General features: G+C 44.4%; 1 protein-coding gene across 4 annotated transcripts in view; it reads right to left on the reverse strand.

Annotated features, from left to right (window-relative positions):
- The window catches only part of KLHL29 (kelch like family member 29), a 410,116-nt gene that overhangs the window by 22,022 nt on the left and 367,168 nt on the right, over positions 1–20,926 (reverse strand). For all 4 annotated transcript variants that reach the window (XM_030037612.2, XM_030037613.2, XM_030037610.2 and 1 more), the window contains 4 exons: positions 18,498–18,696; positions 15,588–15,770; positions 12,609–12,789; positions 688–881 (listed from right to left, as the gene is read on the reverse strand). In XM_030037612.2, the coding sequence (XP_029893472.1) occupies positions 688–881; positions 12,609–12,789; positions 15,588–15,770; positions 18,498–18,696 (757 nt within the window). The remainder of the gene's footprint in view (positions 1–687; positions 882–12,608; positions 12,790–15,587; positions 15,771–18,497; positions 18,697–20,926) is intronic.

Genomic DNA, 20,926 nt, shown 5'->3' on the forward strand with positions numbered 1-20,926 from the left:
CAAATTGCCACAGAAAGCAAATAAGTTGCAATCTTCTGAGAGCTATCCTGATTTTGGAAGGAAGTCTGCACCTCTGACGTTGGCTGGTACAGTGGCAAGTTTGGCCTCTCATCTTGCTCTTTATTCTGTAAAATGTTCGGTGAGCTCGAGGACATCACAAACTAATAAACACGGTTTTAGTAATCTACATGTCTCGGAGATTTCAGTGTCTGAAGCACATATGCCTTTGGACAGCACTTATAAATCCCAGTTAAGAATGACTGCCACTTCCCACAGGACAGGCGGCATGTTAATAAACCAATGAGTAATAATCCATTAACTGAGCAGTGTTGTAAAACTGCATGGAGCAACACATGATGCCAGGATGAAGTTTCACTGCAATTTGCGATTTTTTGGTTCTAAAATTACCTGTTGTCCATACTGAATAACTGCTTTCCTTTCTCCTCTACTTTGAACTCATCACTTCTAGCTGATAACTAGCTGTATTAATGACTGACAATTGCCTTCAGTAAAGATCCAGATAATTGCCTCTCTGGTATAATATATCATGCATTCCTGCCAATCTGTTGTAAACATATCTCCCCTCACCCCCCCAACTCATTTGCTTTCTGAAAACGCATTGAAATACCTGTAGCACAGAGATTTCTGTTGTAATACAGGTTTATTCTGACACCATGCATCCCTTACCGATCATCGGAGACTCTATAAAACTCCATGAATTAGTCTGAGGGATGTAGGACTGCAAGACCCCCGCAGCTCGGCCAGCTTCGTTCACCCCACCGAAGACATAGATCTTCCCACCGCAAACAGTTGCAGCAGCCGAATGGACGGCCTTTGGCAGAGGAGCGATGGTCTCCCACTGGTTGGTTATCGTATCGTACCTAGGACGACAGCAATCCACGTGAGCTGAGATGATGCAACACTGGGTGAGCAGTAAAGATGGGATAGACAGGCAGAGAAATCAGGCTGGGATTTAGAAGAAAGGCAGCTTGACAAGCAGAAGAAAAGCAGAGGTGGAAATGTATTTTTTAACATCCTACAAATTCAGCCACTTGGTAAACAGTGTAATTAATGCTTTTTCTAAGCTTTTAAAACATTGAGTAAAGCCCAGAGAAAGCTGGTTCTATTTTCTATATATGCCTCTCAAATCTCATTATAGTCCAAGCTAAAGCAACTCAGGACATCTTTGTTGAGATGTCTTCCACTAATTAATTTCTTTTAATGAGTATACAATGAGATTATTCTTGCAAATCAGTGCAGTGATATCCAATAGCAACCGCAGGCAGGCAACTGTTAATATACTTCAGTTGTTCAGCTTGTGGAACACATCTCACCTGCAACATAATGCAACACGATAGCTCTTTTTACTCTAGTTAACTGACCAGCTATGCACATTTTGTGCCAGAATAAGTTGCTTGCATTTAATTTTCATTGTGCAAACCAAACTACTATGCTTCATTGCAGGATGCTGCAAACGTTAATGCTGGAATAAGATTTCACCATTGCATCCGTATTTGACATGAAGCAAACAGAAAAGAGTATGTATGAAAGTGGTAAATTAGTTTTAAGGTCATCAGTATCTGATTTAATTAAGCCATTGACCATAAGGGATGTACAGTTAATAATCCATGGATGAAGATTCATTTTAGACAATGTCAGAAGTACAGACGTCAATTTTTTTTAACGATAATGTGGCAGGGATCCAAATAGCTGCTCTAAAATGAGTCTTGGAGACAGTGGAAAATAATGTGATTTTTAGGCTTCTATATTTTCATGTAATGGCGTATTCAGTCAAATAGGAGTTTCCTGTGTAGCGATTATTCAGAACTGTTGACTGCGAGAACAGAATGCCTCATCACCCATTCAGGGCTTTTGCTCTTAATATTAGTGATATGCAATATGCAAATGTGAAATGAATCCATGGCCATGAACCCATCTGTAAAAAATGATTTGGTGACAGGGGAATTCTCCCTTTGTTACATGTCCCTCAAATTCTCACTTTCCAAACCTGGGGAAAATAAAAGGGAGAAATGATATAAATGGTGGAAACAGCACAAAATAATGTGCTTAATGAAACTGCATTAATGAGTTTCCAAGTAATATAACTGAAAGTAATTAACACACTCATAAAACTGAAGCAAAAGCAAGAGGGAGGCAAACTTTAACTAAAAAAAAAATTAGGGAAGTCCCTTGTAATGAGCATAGAGAACTGCCTTGTACAATGCTCTAAATCAGTTACTGAAAAATTAAATTCATCTACAACAAGTGATCAAAGGGGAGAAATAGAACAAGATTAAACAACATGGTGCTGGGAGCACTGAAGGCGACACACCTATACTGGGCTGATTCTTAACTTTTGGTACCAAACCCGAGCCTGCAGATGCATTTTGACTGCACAAGGAACTCCTCCAGGTAAGGCACCATATGCTGCATCTCCTGCATTTGCCCACAGCACTCGGGGCAGCACTCACGTCCGTCCTAGCAGATATGCAAAGATCTCACATAATATAAACAGGTTCATACGCTGCTTTTGGGTTATACTTTGCTAACTCGCCTACTGCAGTAATTTGGGGGTTGGTAATTTAATTCTTGATGTCTTATTAAAAAGGGGTTAAGAAATTGGTTATAATTGGTTAGAAACTGGGAAAAGCAGTAGAGCTGAGAAGAACTGACCTAATGTTCCTTTCTAGTTCCTTGGCTTCTAAGATATAAATTACACCTGTCACCCGACATGTATTGTCTCACACCATCCACTCTGACTTAGCACGAGGAACATCTGTGGCCAGTCGAAGTGGTCTGAGACGGGCCGGTGAGCGGCCATGCTGCCTTCCCCAGCGCTGGCAGAAGTACCTGGCAGAGCACAGTTCCTAAGACAGATACATTCCTGCCAATGACTTTCTGATCGTCCTACACGTTTTTGGGAAGGAGGGGTTATATCCTTCACATATGCTGGGGGCTGGGTGTGCTTGAGGACCATGTCTATAGGAATACAGGAGAAAGGTTCAAACTAAAAAAACAATCATCCTTTTTCTGGATGAATTTCACTATTGGGACCTCAGGTCCCCTGGACCCTGTTTTTCACCCACTTTCACTACTCTCAGTTTATGCTCTACGGTGACAGAACTGATCTTTCCTTCTCCTACCCTCCTTCATCTGCCACCGGGAAACCAAAAATCACCAGTTTCACTTCATCTGCTGAAAGCCAAAGGCTGCAAATCTACTGGATATAGGTGCAAGTGGCGCAGCTTAAAAAAAACACTCTTGTTTTGAGGGTCATTTGGTTTAAAAAAATCACTGAACCATAAAGCAGGTGGAAGCAAGTCGTTGTCCACCTAACACAGGCATCTAATGTGGGTTTTACATAGGCTGCTCAGTGAAGCAATCCTCTTAAGTAAGTACCTAACTTACCCCTGGGGCTGAAGAAGAGAAGTTGGTGCCTTCAAAGCTTCCTGATACCTGTCCATCAAGTCCCTCCACCCCCCGGGAATTTATTCCTTCAGTTCATTCCCTCCTTGCAAAACTGTAGACCCGATTTCTAGTCTCTGTTTTGCTTCAGCTCCCACCCACCAGAAAGTAAGTTTTTTCTTCCTGTTGGATTATAAAGCTGACTGCTGTCAAATCTCTCTCTTTCATGTATGGACTTGCAGAAAATAATAAAGTCACCTCTTCATCTTCTATGGGATAAACTAAGTAGTCTAAGCTCCTTAAATCTCTGCAAGGCAGGTTTCCATCATTTTGGTCTACCTCAAGTCAGCTCTTAATGTGTTCACACAAGGATTTGCACCAGATTAACTAAATTGGTTAAAAAAATGAATTAAGTTGAATCTTTGTAACCTTCCAGGACAGAAAATAATGACACCTGCTTTACCTCTCTGCCCTAGGGCCTTTCCATCTGTCGTGTCATCTCCAGCATTGCCATCACTCCACCGCCACTAGTGCTAGTGGGGCTCCTCGGCTGCCTTTAACACCGGCTCTGCTCCGGGGCCAGCAGGGAGGGAACTGATTTAAAGAATAATCACTTTGATCTCTTTCCATTAGTCAAGCTTTGCATTTGATTCCCCTGTTTGAAGCTGTAGATGGAGACTTAATGGGAGCTGGCTTCAAGCCAAGCAAAGGTTTTTCTTCCCTCTCCTCCACTGTTCCCTCCAGTCCCAGTGTGTCCATGCTTGTCCTTGGCTATGGGCCTACCAAGCCCATCCAATCTGGTGAGCTTGAAACTTCAAGGACATCTCCTTTCACATGACTGAGTCCTGGTTTTGCAGTCCTCGCACACTACTGACTCACATGTGATGCCCTCGCATGCCTTCCTCTGCCCCCAGAGCAGTGCCTGCAACCCTGCGGTCCATGGTCCTGCCATGCTCAGGACATCAGGCTTTCCACATGTGTAGGACATGTGTGTCCCTGCCTGTCACTTCACGTGCACTGAGCACCATCGTCTCATCTGACCCTTGTGCAGTCACTATCTTCTAGTTTATGTATTATTTATATACCCACGATATGCCAAATGATCTGAACCCAGCTGAAAATACAGCCCAGGCTTGAAGAGAGCACGTGCAGAAATAACCTTGCCGGTTTCCACAACTCTCCACTTTTAGGATTTCATCTGTGGGCCTGATCTTCCTCTTGCTTCACTCATTTTGTTCAATGTCTCCTTTTTTGCTCTTTCCCTACCACCTCAGTATTAACAGCAGAAAACCTTTCATTTCAAGCTGTGCTGTTTGCTTCTCTGCCTTCTTGACTTTTGATCTCTTCAGTACCTGAAAACAGTATTTTTTTTTCTCCTCAGTCTCTTTAATTTCTTTCCTTCTAGTTTAAACAGTCATATGAGTATCTTCATTTATTCACATTACAAAATCCTTACATCATGGTCAGTCACTTACAGACATGCACCCTCCAGTTTCTTATATATTATTTAATTCTGTTTGCAGGAAAGCTGCTATTTAAAATAAAGCTGTACAGTGTCATATTGATCTGCTCTTCAGATGATTCACATGTTTAAAATCACATTAAGTGATTACTATTTTTTTCCTTTTTTATTTTCTTCTGACTGTTCTGAGGGGTTTAGGAAACTATCCTTGGACAAGGTTATATATTTAATTTTCTTAAAACATCATAGAATCATAGAATCGTTTAGGTTGGAAAAGACTTTAAGATCATTGAGTCCGACTGTTAACCTAGCACTGCCAAGTCCACCACTAAACCATGTCCATAAGCGCCACATCTACATGTCTTTTAAACACCTCCAGGGATGGTGACTCCACCACTTCCCTGGGCAGCCTCTTCCAATGCTTGACAACCCTTTCAGTGAAGAAAGGTTTCCTAATATCCAATCTAAACCTCCCCTGGTGCAACTTGAGGCCATTTCCTCTTGTCCTATTGCTTGTTACTTGGGAGAAGGGACCGACCCCCACCTGGCTACAACCTCCTTTCAGGTAGTTGTAGAGAGCGATCAGGTCTCCCCTCAGCCTCCTCTTCTCCAGGCTGAACATCCCCAGTTCCCCCAGCTGGTCCTCATAGACTTGTGCTCCAGGCCCCTCACCAGCTTCGTTGCCCTTCTCTGGACACGCTCCAGCACCTCCATGTCTTTCCTGTGGTGAGGGGCCCAAAACTGAACACAGGACTCGAGGTGCGGCCTCACCAGTGCCAAATACAGGGAGACGATTGCTTCCCTGCTCCTGCTGGCCACACTATTTCTGATACAGGCCAGGATGCTGTTGGCCTTCTTGGCCACATGAACACACTGCTGTCTTATATTCAGCCGTCTGTCCACCAGCACCCCCAGGTCTTTCTCTGCCGGGCAGCTTTCCAGCCACTCTTCCCCAAGCCTGTGGCGTTACATGGGGTTGTTGTGACCCAGGTGCAGGACCCAGCACTTGGCCTTGTTGAACCTCATACAATTGGCCTCAGCCCATCGATCCAGCCTGTCCAGATCCCTCTGCAGAACCTCCCTACCCTCCAGCAGATCAACACTCCCGCCCAACTTGGTGTCCGCTGTGAACTTACTGAGGGTGCACTCAGTCCCCTCATCCAGATCATCGATAAAGATATTAAACAGAACTGGCCCCAATACCGCGCCCTGGGGAACACCACTTGTGACCAGCCGCCAACTGGATTTCACGCCATTCACCACAACTCTTTGGGCCCAGCCATCCCGCCAGTTTTTTCCCCAGTGAAGAGTACGCCCATCCAAGCCACAAGCAGCCAGTTTCTCCAGGAGAATGCTGTGGGAAATGGTGTCAAAGGCTTTACTAAGGTCTAGGTAGATGACATCCACAGCCTTTCCCTCATCCACTAAGCGGGTCACCTTGTCATAGAAGGAGATCAGGAGATAGAAGGAGATCAGGTTAGTCAAGAGGACCTGCCTTTCATAAACCAATGCTGGCTGGGCCTGATCACCTGGTTGTCCTGTACGTGCCGTGTGATGGCACTCAAGGTGACCTGCTCCATGACCTTCCCCAGCACCGAGGTCAGGGTGAGAGGCCTTTAGTTCCCTGAATCCTCCTCCCGGCCCTTCTTGTAGATGGGCATCACATTTGCTAACCTCCGGTCAAATGGGACCTCCCTGATTAGGGAGGACTGCTGATAAATGATGGAAAGTGGCTTGGTGAGCACTTCCACCAGCTCCCTCAGTACCCCTGGGTGGATCCCATCCGGCCCCATAGACCTGTGTGTATCTCAGTGGTGTAGCAGGTTGCTAACCATTTCCCCTCGGATTATGGGGGTTTCGGTCTGCTCCCCATCCCTGTCTTCCCGCTCAGGGGCTGGGTACCCTGAGAACAACTGGTCTTACTATTAAAGACTGAGGCAAAGTAGCCAATAAGTACCTCAGCCTTTTCCTCATCCTTTGTCACCATATTTCCTCCCACCTGCAATGAAGGATGGCGATTGTCCTTAGTGCTCCTTTTGTTGCTTATGTATTTATAGAAACATTTTTTTTTTGTCTTTTACAGTAGTAGCCAGATTAAGTTCTTACTGGGCTTTGGCCTTTCTAATTGTCTCCCTGCATAACCTCACGACATCCTTGTAGTCCTCCTGAGCTGCTTGCCCCTTCTTCCTAAGGACATAAACTCTCCTTTTTTTCCTGACTTCCAGCCAAAGCTCTTTGTTCAGCCAGGCCAGTCTTCTTCCCTGCTGGCTTGTCTTTCGGCACATGGGGACGGCCTGCTCCTGCGCCTTTACGATTTCCTGCTTGAAGAATGTCCAGCCTTCCTGGACTCTTCTGCCCTTCAGGACTGCCTCCCAAGGGACTCTGTCAACCAGTGTCCTAAACCGGCCAAAGTCTGCCCTCCAGAAGTCCAAGGTGGCAGGTACTGACCCCCCTCCTTACTTCTCCAAGAACTGAAAACTATCATTTTGTAATCGCTCTGCCCAAGACGGCCTCCAACCATCACATCACCCACAAGTCCTTCTCTGTTCGCAAACAACAGGTCCAGTGGGGCACCTCCCTTAGTTGGCTCCCTCACCAGCTGTGTCAGGATGTTCTCTCTTCCACACACTCCAGGAACCTCCTAGACTGTTTCCTCTCTGCTGTGTTGTATTTCCAGCAGACATCCGGTAAGTTGAAGTCCTCCATGAGAACAAGGGCTAGTGATTGTGAGACTCCTCCCAGCTGCTTATAGAGTATTTTATGTGCCTCTTCATCCTGGTTGGGTGGTCTATAACAGACTCCCACCACGCTATCTGCCTTGTTGTCCTTCCCCCTGGTTCTTACCCATAAACACTCAACCCTATCATCACCATCATTAAGCTCTAGACAATCAAAACTCTCCCTAACATTCAGGGCTACCCCACCGCCTCTCCTTCCTTGCCTATCCCTTCTGAAGAGTTTATAGCCGTCCATTGCAGCACTCCAGTTGTGCAAGTCATCGCACCAGGTTTCCGTGATGGCAACTATATCATAGCTTTCCTGCTGCATAATGGCTTCCAGCTCCTCCTGTTTGTTGCCCATGCTGCATGCACTGGTGTAGATGCACTTTGTTTGGGCTATTGATGCTGCCACCTTTTTGGGGGGAGAAGCCCCAATTCCTACGTGACTATGACTCAATAAAACAATAGGTTTTGAAGCAGTTTCTAAAGCTTATAAAGCTTATTCTTTACACTGAATTTTTTAGACTGTCTGCCAAGTACACACTGCCAACCAAAGTAATCTTCCAATTTTAGACAACCCTATTGTAAAAGTGCTGTCAGGTCAAGGGGATTCATCTTCTTCTGTCCTTCAAACAGATAATAACCACAAAGCACCCACATTTCCACACTTTTAGTCACATATATTGTCTTGTCAGCATACGCAGTCTTCTCAGCTCTCAAATTGCATATATTACAGGGCTCATCCATTATCTAAAAACCTAGTTTGCAAATGTACTTCATTTCGCCGCCTCCCAACTCAACTCATATCTCAGACGAAGACAGAAAGTGTAATACCCTCTCGCCTAACACCTAATGACTTGCTCCCTGTCACACAGAAACTTGCCAGTGGGGCTTGATGGAGAACTGCAGCCGCGCTGTTATTTCCCTAAACACTCATTCCAAAAACATAACTCTCCATGAACATATACCCATGTACAGCCACAAAAATGGACTTATAACTCAACCCCTCTGGCACATGCATATTGTTTTAAGATGAGTAACGAATGACTCCTACTCGTCTGTTTGTGATAGTCCTGTAATATTATCCATTGAGCCGGAATTTTTACTGCCTCTTTACAGACAAATGGCAGATAAAGGGTAAAAAATCTCATCTCTATTGAAGCTGATGGGAAAACACCCACTGATTTAAGTGGCACCAGAATTTCTGGTTGAGGCTGAACCCTTCAGCATCAATGACACAACTGAAAGCACAGAGAGAGGAGCACGAGAGCTGATGCCATAAATCATTAGGAGTTCGGTGGTCCCTACTTGCCTTAATGCTTTCTAATGGTGCAGCAGATGAATTAGGTGCAGTCAGGCGGCAGCATGTATAGCTAAGATGGTCTGACATTTGTTTTTTTTTTTTAAAAATGCATTAAAAACATCTTGGTAAGATTTTAAGCAGTTAGGATGAAATATTACAAGAATTCCAGGAAAAACAGGTGGAGAACAAGAAGGAAACCGGGAGAAAAAATGTTATTTTCTCCATCTTCAAAGACGTGCTGTGGTGAGATGCCCTGTAGTTTCCATGCTCTGGGGCTGCTAACTGGTGAGGTCAGGGTAGGTCACTTTGGACTGGAGACACGCCCTCCACCACGCCACTGAATACACATCAAAACCTGGCCAAAGCTGGGCATGGTCACGCTTGAGCTAGCTGAGCAAGCAGAAAGCAAAATGTGGTTGGGAAAGATAAGCTGCGTGTGCACGAGCAGAGGTAGTGCCTTTCACACTGGTGGCACAGCCCAGGATCACTTTGTGCATTAGGCCTGGATAAGCCCCCGTACCTCCATCTGGGGGAATAACAGGGCTATAATCTCAGATGCCTCCTTGGAGGTGAAAAACTAACCAAAACCCAAGAGCGCATGACCCTGAAATTCAACACTGAGGGGAACAATGTTACCTCAGAGGTAAAAGTAATTTTTGGCATCACCTGACTTGGAGCATATGATCATGTCACCTTATTTTAATATAGTGCTTTTGTAAGACCTGCTGGAATGACAGAAAGGTTCCCCCCTCCTGAGACATGGTATTTCAGTGTCCCATCTAAAGCAACACAATATTTGAAGAGGAATGCACAGCCCACACAGAAATATAGTGGGAGAAGGTCGATCGCTTGTAGCTCTTGGGAGGGGGGGTGGGGAAAGAAAGAGAAGGCAGAGTCAAGAAGTGGGCATTAACTGCACATAAGACAGCAGACAATGGAGCACTTACTGACTTTACTTTGTATTTTAATTTTTTTTTTTAAAGTTGCAACTCAAATTCCGAAAGCCTCATTGCTTGCAAAAGGGGGTACAGTGATTTAAATTCCTGAACACTCGCACAAATTAGCTACCTCGTCCAAATGGGAAATGATTTTGTCTGAAAAGGCCCGACTTTGTTCAGCACAGCTACAAGGGTCAGCTTTTTCTCACCTGCATTTCTAACAGCAGACCCTGAAACATCCTTTCCAAAACACACAGCTTCAGCCAGGCGATGCTTTGCTTCTGTCATTTCCCACTGTCATTTTAATACAAAGAATAAAAAAGGAAACATCCCAAACCCTCTCTCATTTCTTGGCATAACCCAAAGGAGGCCATGTTGCACTTTTTCCATGGCTTTGTCTCACAAGTCACTTTATAGACAATAGCAGATTAATTATAACCACGGGTTTAGCAAATCCCCATGACAAGACATTCTTATTGTGGTTGAGACAGTGTGTGCTGAAATGATAGGGAGGAAGTCTGCTCCTTTCCCACATGCAAGTCTCTTGGTGGGCTTGTTACAACTGCAAACCAGCACGGCTGCTCTCACTGAGCCGTGCAGGGTACACCGAGGGCCCGCGCGTGACCTTGCAGGCTGCAATGTCATTTGTGGCAAGGGCTTGGGTGACTGAGATGAGAAGAAAGGAGAGGGAGTGACTTTGCTTGAATTGGGGTTCATTCAACCGACCAACATTTTGGATGCTTTGTTAAAGAGAGAACATGAGAATGAGAGCAGAGACAGAAACGAGACCCTGAGAAAAATAAAAACAGATCATTAATCAATGACATTTATCAAGACACCTATCTGCAATAGCAGTATTTCGATGTTCATCTTTATTGACAGATGGAATGAAACACTGCATCTCTTTCCTGGGCTCTCTCCTTCCCATGTTCACAAAACCACTTCTCCTAGTTAAAAATTTACTGACTCAAATTCCAGGACAAATACCTTCAGAAATCAGAAATAAATCTGCATAGAACAGTGAGATTTCCTTCAAAGCAAGTCCTGAGGGCAGGGCCCACCTTAAGCTCAGGGGTAAGGAGGGAAGCAATGTTCACGTTGCACTCACTGCTATGATTTATCATTCATTCTTCACTGTCTGCATTTCCCTGACTTGCTGAGAACATCATCACCAACATCAGTTCTTCAGCCCATGCCTGGGCTGGGAGGGAAGGCTACCTGCAGACCTTGTCCCACAGCACATGTGCTTTCCAGGGCCTATTTTGTCACATCCTTGTCTCCTAGGCAAAATAGTGCCAAATTTGTGAAGACAGAGGAACACAAAACTAGGGCCATATGTCAATGGTGATCACTCAGCACCAGACAGGATCTCCCTGGCCATGCATACAGACAACTGATCTGTCCCATGCACTGAACTAGGCAGAAGTCCTTTGGGAAAAAAAAAAGCCATCACACAATTAAAGGTTGTACCAAAAAGTAGATCTGCAGAAGGAAACTTATATTTTTGGCATTTCCTAATTTCCTGTGTGTTTGTCTTTGAAACTTTAGTAAACTTTTAATACAGGTTTGGTATTCAGTATTTATGGTATCTACTTAAATGAAAAGATAAACACTCCCTGCATAAATGGAATAGAAATGTTGCAGCACCAAAATCAAGAAATAATAGATTGAAAGCATCTTTAATCCTAACCTTTTGAAAAATGTTCAGGGTTTTTTTTGTAAATCTTTCTTAATGACCTATCCCTTTTTGGCTTGCCTGTTAAGGCAACTTTTACTGGGAAATGTGTGCTTCAAAATGTTGCTGAAGTATTCAAATTCAGCACTTAAAACTGACTAAAAGAAAAAAGCCTCATATTTTTGGTTGCCAGATTCACTAAGGTAAAACATTTCACAAAAATGTACTATTAATCTATTGTCACAATGCATTTTTAAGTGTTTGGGTAAGGCTAGGGCTGTATTGATTTTTTTGGAATGGAATATTCTTATATACTGCATTTCAAAGCAGCTTCTATTTTTTAATGAAAACATTGATGTGCATATAAAATTTATGGTTTTACTGAATGGTATGGTTGACATTAAATTAGTTGGTTTTGGAATTCTACTTTGTGAAATGTTTATTTTTCGCTTTTGTTCCTGCCTTCCTTCCTTTTTTTTAAGTTCCATGTGAGAAAAGGAAAACTTCTATATGTGGAATCTTCTTGAAAAGAGAAATTTCCATCCTCTCCCATCTCTATTCAGCCCCTCTCAGCCAGGAATTCAAAACTGTTTCCATTTATCGGCTCTTTTACTTGGAGCTTGGCAGGTCCCAGCCCCAGGCCAAGACCACCATTCCTTCCAGCCAGGTCAAGGCTGAGGTGCTTTACTAGGAGACCACATGTGAGAAACTTACTTTACTGTTGCTTTTTTTGGGCTTTAAGAAAAAAAAATAAATATTGTGGTCTGTAAAGACTTTCATCAGTACTAAATTCAAAGGAACTTTATTAGTTCACTGTATAATCTGTGTAAAGTGTCCAAAGAAGCTTAATTCCTCTCTTCTCTCCCTTGAGCAAACCGACAAACAAACTGGCAGCTTTCATCTTTGGTTTTGAAACAATGCTTTCCACTGAAGCTTTAAAAAGAAATCTAATCCTACATAGTTTCCTCCTTTCTTAGCTGTTATAAAAGCTTATTTTAACACATACAGCCCATTTGATGTGTCCTTTGAAAGGGAAATGGTCCTTTAGCATAGCATGAAGAAAAAGCTCCAGCAAACAGCATGGGTTTGGGTGGTTTTTTTTTACCTTTCCACATGGTCAACGTTGCCTGCCACACCGACCCCTCCAATGGTATAAATTTTCCCATCGTACACCAGACTGTTATGTCGACACCTTGGGACTGTCATGCGGGACACGAGGTTCCAGTTATCGAGCAAGGACATGTAACACCAGACATCAGCGAGCGTGACACCCGACTCCATGCCGCCTGGCACCGACATGCGGGTGAGGGAAAGAAAAGGGGAGAATTACGTGAGATCCTGGAATGGCAGCAGCTTTGCATACAGCAATCAAAGCCAGTTACAAAGTAAAAACTCTTCAAATGACATTTGACTAATTAAAATAAATCACCCTCAATACTGAGCATCTGTTCAGATGATGCATATCTGTGTCATTTATTCATGTGCCCCAAAGGCTGGTTTTTTTCAATAAGATGACATGAAAAAATCAAGATGTCAGACTACGAGGGACATGTACATAAGGGGATAGACCCTTTTCAGTGTTCATAAATAACTTCCAGTCTATTAAATTACTGCAATACTTTCAAGAAGGTGTCAGGAGGCAGAGCCTATCTTGGCTTGCGAGACACAGGCCAGTCTGAAATCTAAAATGCTTAATACAGTGATGGATTGAAGCAACACATACATGGGCAGAAAGAAGTCAGTGCTTGCACTGTAGGCTTAATGTCTAATTTTCAGGATAAATTTCTTATTTATTTTCATTTGCTGACAAAGGAAAGAACCAGCTGTACCACTCCTGTCAAACAGTTCAATATGCTCCAGTGAAATACTTATATTGGTCATTTTTTAACTTCTGACTGAAGCTTCCAAGGTAAGCCACTTAGTAGGTATCTTACTATCCCCATTTTGAAGCACAAAGAGGTGAAAGCATTTATTTGAGACCACACTAGGAGTCAGTGGTCCAGCCAGGAAAAGAAACTAGACTCAGTTCTGTGGTTTGATGAGAAAACCAGGCTTCCTCCTTAGTATTTTGCTCTCCAAACCTATGCTATGCAGTGTGGGGTCCAGTACGTGGAGCTTGCAGGGGTTCATTCCCACTTCTGTTGGTTCCCTTCCCTTTTTCCTGTGTCTTGTAAGTTTGAGCAAAGCAAAATATCAGCTGACACTCAGCTAGGTTTCCAGCCATGCGGGACTTTCAGCTCTCCTATTGTAGCCACCGAATACCATTAAGTCACTGATCCAGATTCAAGGGAAAGAGCTGAAATAAGCTTTGAATTTAGGATCCAACAGCTTTTCTTAGCAGGTGTGGCACAGCCTAAAATGGCTCTACATATTGGAAAGTACCTCAGCTAAGAATAACTAAAAGTCAACATCTCACAAAAGCCTCCATAGAAGGCTTTTGCTCCAGCGGCAAAATGAGCATGGGCAAAAAACCGTCAAGAGATAATTTCCAATCAATCCTTAGGGCCTCTATGCACTATTAATGGAATTGAACACCACAGGCAGCAATTTACTGCGGAAAATGCAGTGAGGGAACTCGGCAAGGGAAAGCCAACAGCTGTAACCCCTTACTGGTACTGCCTGGTGCATCTGCGCTCCCAACCACATCCTCGGGTCGCACACATCTGCACCTCCCTGCCCAGGCTCCTCTTTTATCATCAAACCTCCACTCAGCTGCCATCAGAGCATCCTTGCATCGGCTGGTGGGAATTGCTTTTCCCCCTCCAGCCAAGCAGAGGTACCACCAGACTGCAAAAAACCAGACACCGTGATGCTACGGGTGCAGTGTAGACAGCTACTTTGGGAGTTAAAGCCTTTTTAGGAGCGTGGTCTCAGTTTCATTGAAACGAAGAAGATTATAGGGCTAGTGACTATTGTCAAAAGAGAGGTATCAACAACAAGTACAAAACGTGAATGCTCCTGTAAGCAAATACTGTAAGTGTAGGTCACATATTCAGTAGTTCAGCCTGTCTGTCTCAAATTCCATAACCCACCATTTAGATTCAACTACAGCCAGTATTTTAAATTGCTTTTCTATGGCAGTGAAACCTCTTTGCATTCTTGATGGTTGTCAGACTTATTTTCTTCACATTGCAACTGCAAAATATTGCTGTTGACTGCTTTGAGAGAACATTAACGCCACAGAGAAATGGAGAATGATAAAAGCAGGGAAATCCTTCTCTCCTAACCTCCCTCCCACTTGTCTTTTTTTTTTCCCCAGGAGCAGCTGGGTAAAACTCCGGCATGTCCTTCTTTGTCTGTGCTGCCTGTGTTGTAAGGAGGAAACTTTTCTCTCAGCCCAGTAAATCTGGGGCATGAATGTATGGAGAGCAGCCCTGCAGAAAAGGACTGGGGGATACTGGTGGACGAAAAATTGGAAATGACCTGGCAATATGTGTTCACAGCCCAGAAAGCCAACTGTATCCTGGGCTGCCTCAAAAGAAGCGTGACCAGCAGGTCGAGGGAGGTGATTCTCCCCCTCTACTCCACTCTCATGACACCCCACCTGGACTACTGCGTTCACCTCTGGTGTCCCCAACACAAGAAAGACATGGACCTGTTGGAGCGGGTCAAGAGGAGGGGCATGAAAACAGTCAGATGACTGGAACACCTCTCCTATGAGGACAGGCTGAGAGAGTTGGGGTTGTTCAGCCTGGAGAAGAGAAGGCTCTGGGAAGACCTTATTGCAGCCTTTCAATACTTCAAGGGGGCTTATAAGAAAGATGGAGAGGATTTTTACCAAGGCCTGTAGTGAAAGGACCAGAGGTAACAGTTTTAAACTGAAGGAGGGTAGATTTAGATTGGACGTAAGGAAGAAATTTATTAGAATGAGGGTGGTGAGGCACTGGAACAGGTTGCCCAGAGAAGTTGTGGATGACCCATCATTGGAAGTGTTCAAGGTCAGGTTGGACGGGGCTTTGAGTAACCTGATCTAGTGAATGATGTCCCTGCGAATGGCAGAGGGGTCGGACTAGATGATCTTTAAAGGTCCTTTCCAACTCAAACCATTCTGTGATTCTATGTTTCTATGAAATCTGCTGCTTACCTGAGAGATAGATGTTGTCCCCAGCACTGACCACGCTGAAAAACTCTCGATCATAGAAGGGCAGGCTGGCCAGCGGGTACCACTTGTTGTTTTGAGGATTTAAGCAAGTGACTGCTGTTAAAGCACGTTGATTCATGCCAATCATCTGACGACCCCCAACCAAGACTATTACCTCGGCTACACCTAGGATTCAAGTAAGAAAAATAATATTATAAACAAGTGTCATCCTTCAACCAGGCAGGAGCCTATCAAAAAATGCTCGGCAGTCAGAGTGATTTTAATGTACCGTATATAAATCTGTTTTAGACTGTGCAATCAAACCAAGAAGGGTGAGAAAAAAGGGAGTTTGTGTGTGTGTGGGAGCGGTGGGTGAGGAACGACACTATGAACATGCTTGGGAGAACTTGGGAGGGCGCATGCCATCTGGGCAAAACTTGAAGGGGAAAGAAATAAAAAGGCAGTTCCATGTAAAGATGTCTGTTGACTTCAACAGTCTTTCAGTGAGACCTGCATGTACCAAATTCCTGTTTCACTGAAGAAAATGGGAATTTTGTCAAGGATCGTGATAGCTTTGGAGCTTGGTCATTATCCAGGGAAAGTATGTTTGGACTTTAACCTGAAGAAGGTGTTCTCACACTAAAAGCTAATGTCTGGAGAAGATTTAAGCTATGGTTATGGTTCTTCATCCTCATCTTCTCTCTGCATATGCTCTGTTAATATATCATTTTCTGGGGTTTGGTTTTTTTTTTTTTTTTTTGTGTTTCCCCCAGAGGAAGCAGGTTTTCCAGACATATATAACATGTGCTGAAGCCACGGATCAGGGTCTTGGTGTACTAGGTGCTAAGAAACATGACAGAGATAGCCCCTGCCCTAATATAGTTCTTAACTGAGATCTACCTGTGCTCGAGCAGCTTCCCCAAGCCCGTAACACGCAGGGTGTACAGCAAGCCAAATTCTCTATTCAAGCAAATGGACAAAACTTTTGCAATCAACATCTCAGAGTTTTTACTCACACTTCACAGCCAGAGCTAAATCAAATCTGATCTGAGTGTTACTCCAGACTCATCCCCACAGTGATGGGTCACAGTTTAACTCTGGGATGTTTTCTGGCTCTAACCCCAAGAGTCAAGTGCTGGGGATAGTTTGGATTTAGCATTTAGCAGAAGTGTTAAAAATCCTTCTGCGGCAATTGTAAGCTCCAGTGCAATTTGTTGCCATGAGAGGTAGGCTCAGAAGCAGGACTACCAGGCCATGAGCTGGAAGAAATCGCCATTTCAGGAGCTGTGTTTGCAGCTGGACCCGTTGCTGGGACGTGTTATGGTGCCCAGCCTAGAAACAAGTGTGCACAAGACGGGGGGCCAGAGGTGCAGAAGTGAGATTGCTAGCAAGAGAGATTAGGAACTGCAGTGGAGAGAAATGTGTCTTCAGAGTAATGGATTATCGTCATTCTTCATTAGCGTTTTCAAAAAATATATTTGTGTCATTAAAGCAAGGTTACTCTCCTAAAAGTTATTATGTTAAAGTGCCGTACAGTTTTAAATAAATATTTCTCAGTTACAAGAGATCATTATTTTTGTGCCATACCAGAAAATCTAATCACCTGTGAAAGACATAACTTGATTATAATCAATGACCTCAAGAGGGCATGTGACATGCTGCAGCAAGTCCACAAAGGGTGTTTAGAGATCCTTTGTGCCTACGTGAATGCCGTTGATATGCAAAATAACATGATTCTATATAATTAGACTCTGACCTAAAAAACTATAATCACCCTCTCTTACCCTTAGAGAATCACTTTTCCCTCATCAACAAGCTTCTGGAAATGGATCATATTACACCTACAATTTTATATACATAAAATAAGCACTTTTCAAAAATCCCTTCAAACATCACACCATTAGTCGTCTTCAGTGAAAGACTTTTTAGGGTAGATTGTTATTGAAAGTCCTCTACACTTCATCCTTCTGAAAGGTGCCTTGATGAGGCAGGCTCTAGAAGCTGCAAATGCCGTGGTTTGATATGCCATCTCCGTGCCGCATTAGCATTAGTGGCAGTGACAGAAAGTTTTGCCTGGCTTTGTGACTGTACTTACGGGAGGCAGAAGTACAGGCAGCATGTTAAAACAATTCACCTGCTTCAACTGACTCCTTCTTGGATGCAGTTTTCCTACACAGTATTTCCACCACTGTCTGCTATTTAGGATATTACGATTTAGAAATATTTAGGATATTGCTCACATTACCATGATATTGGCTCTGCTGGCAAGTTGGGCACTTGGGGTTCTTTTCATGTATTTTTCCAAAAAGGAAAATGCATGCGTTCCTCAGGTGAGAAACTTCTTGAAGAGATACAGTTCTCCACAGCTGCTGGGTTTTTGAAAGGGAATATATCATGTGTGATCCATTTGTTTTGGAGGCAGCAAACAGCCTGAACTTGTACTGTAAGACTCACCATATGAAAAGAATATATTTACATAGGGCTGTGAAAGTGAAGCTGTTTTATGAATATTAGTCACATCCTCCCCACAAGAGGCTGAATGGCAAAAAGAAGCAAATTTTTCATCTATTTTTGCAGCTAGAGAAACTGAGGCGTGGAGGGCAAGGGGCTCACTTTCAGGACAACGGGGGAATGTCATGGTCTCTGCCAAAGATAATAATTCCTAAAAATTAGGCTCCTTTTAAATCCTGTTTCAGGACCGTACATCTAAACACCCACGTGTGACCATTGCGAGAGGCTCCTAAATGCTCGAGCAAAGTAGAAATGGAAAATTGAGCTCGAAATATCACCAGACTCTGAGAAGGAGCCAAGGGAAGCAGCTGAGGTCTGTGCCCCATCCCAGGGCATGTCCTGGCCATGCCTGGGAACCGCCGGATCAGGGAGCTGGTGTCGTTGAAGGAAGTTTTGCTTTACCTGCAGAGAGCCTGGGCCGGGTCCTCGGCGTCTGCATCTCTTGTCGGGCATGCGGCAGCATGTGATAACGTTTGGCTTCATTCACTAGATCCCGGCAAGCTTCCGAAGACTTTATCAACTCCTCATTGTCAACAACATTTAGCAGATAGCTGGGATGGATGAAGGGGAGGCGCACCACTGCCAGCAACTCCGCAGCGTACTGTGAGGGGGGCAAAAAATAGTAACACATTGCAGCCTTCATGCTGGAGTTCAGCCGCTCAGCATCTCTGTCTCCTTCCCTACAAACTGTCCCCCGTCACCCAACCTGGAAAGACAGTTCTCATGGATGCTGCGTACAAGCCCTGCCTAGCGATCGGGTGGGACAGAGACAACGCAGCCCTCAGTGCTCCCTGACCCAGGCTGGTTTTGGTTCCAGGACTGAAACTAATCTTCAAAAGGTGGCAACTCTTGTTATATAGGACTGTGCGGAGGGATTTTTGAAATAAAAGCTTATTCTGAACTCAGGCTGAATATAACACCTTGTGCACTGGAGAGATGGAGTAAGCTTTCGAGTTTTCTGAATTAACCTTGAAATGTGAGCGTGGTTGTTGCACTGTAAAAAATCTCCCCAAAAGTCTTTTCTGGCACTATAAATGTGAAACAAAAGCCAATAAGTAGGGTGGATTTCAACAACTGCTACAGCAGAGACTGAATAATATCAGCCAATTTGCTAAAAATCTTTTAATTAATAGGGTTTATTTGCTGGTGAAATAAATCATGTAGTTCTAGATTTTCGGGAAGTCAGACTCCAGAGGGTGCTATACAAATACTGACAGTAAGTTTCATCTTCTAAATAAATACATTAAACCTTGGAGGGCAAAGGACACCCGAACAAATGAAGCTGTCTGTCACTGAACACAGCTTAAAGAAGAACAAAACCCCAAGAGAGAAAACTGCAATCGAAAAACCAAGACTCCATCCCCAGATTTTTCTTTTTATATATAATTGGTTATATCACAACACAGCACAAGAGTACAGTGAAAAGCAGAGTAATAGGAAAACGTGGTCCTCGAGAAGCAATGCAAACAGGATGCAAACTAAGGGTGCGCAGCAAGAAAAGATAATCATCTGTTGTGATAAATATTCATATAGCAGCAGCATTCAAAGATCCCAACTGGGATTGAGGCCAGGATGCAAATAAATATTCCTGAGGTCCGTGCGACTGGTCCTGAGAAACACGGGGCGCCAGCAGCATCTGCTGGCCTGCAGATGCCTCCGGTCGTCCAGAAGCTACTTGGCTCTCACCTTCTTTTTCAGCGTGCCTGTCCATGCAGTGCATGAGAGCCAAGTCACAGCAGGAGCAGGGATGGGAATGGGGCAGGGGCACAGCGAGGTGGGAGGGCAGGGATGTGGCCTGAGCCAGCTAATGTGCTGGCCAGGCAGGTGAAGATGCAGTGTCACCTGGGACTGCTGCCAGGGCTTCCCCTTTCCCCACCCAAATTGAAGAAGCAGGTTTCATTTAGGAGGAAAACAGAGGATTTCTCCTCCCAATAGCAATTCACACCGCTCTCCTGCCAGGTGAGGTTGGTGCAAGCTCAGTCAAAGCAAGGATGTAACTGTCCATGGGGAGCTGAACCCCACGTGCCTGCAGGGCCAGGGCACCAGGGACATGACCGTGGTCTCGGGCTGACTCCCAGCCCCCTGCTCACCAGCCTTCCTTGACACCACGGCCAGCAGTTTTAGGTACAGCTCAAAGAATTTAGGTCTGGCCATCCTGCAGTTGTTTGTGGATGAAAAAGAGAAGTGATGCAAAGGCACAGAAAAATGACAGCGCTCATCTTCTGGAAAAAATCCCACGTGAGCAGCGAGTCCGTGGCTCCTTGCTATTACCTCTGGCACGACACAGGGCTGAGTAGGGCTTGAGATCACTTCATCAGCTTCCAAACCAGAAAAGAAGACACTCCTCTCTTTTCCTTTGCTGAAATCCATTTCTAAGGCACTTTCTAGGAGGTAAAACGGCTGCTCCCCTTCCCCAGAGTCACAAATGTCAGGCACTTGGCTGCAGATATCTTAATGTCATTAAACGGTACCTTGTAGGAGAGGGAGCAGTGGACATATGGCAGTGGGTGGCAAAGCTCTGATTTCAGGAAGTGCTTTTTTAAAGAAGGTTGGGGGCGTTTAACCTTACACGGGAGCCAAGATGAAACGTGGCATCGGGACATGGGAATAATGCGGATAGCGGGTATACTGGTGATGAGCCAGACAACCCCCATGGGGGAGGTTAATCCCCACTACAGGCTGCTCAGGAAGCAGTACAAGTCGTTAAAGGGCAGTTTAAATAAAGTTGTAAAATGTATGAAGTGTGTAGTGAAGCCAGCACCTTCCCTCGGTGCGGTGGGACACACCAGAGCTGCCCCTGATGCTCCTGAGGCAAGTCTGCACTGGACGCA

Source organism: Aquila chrysaetos, chromosome 15 (genome assembly GCF_900496995.4).
Source record: "Aquila chrysaetos chrysaetos chromosome 15, bAquChr1.4, whole genome shotgun sequence".
Lineage (NCBI taxonomy): Eukaryota > Metazoa > Chordata > Aves > Accipitriformes > Accipitridae > Aquila > Aquila chrysaetos.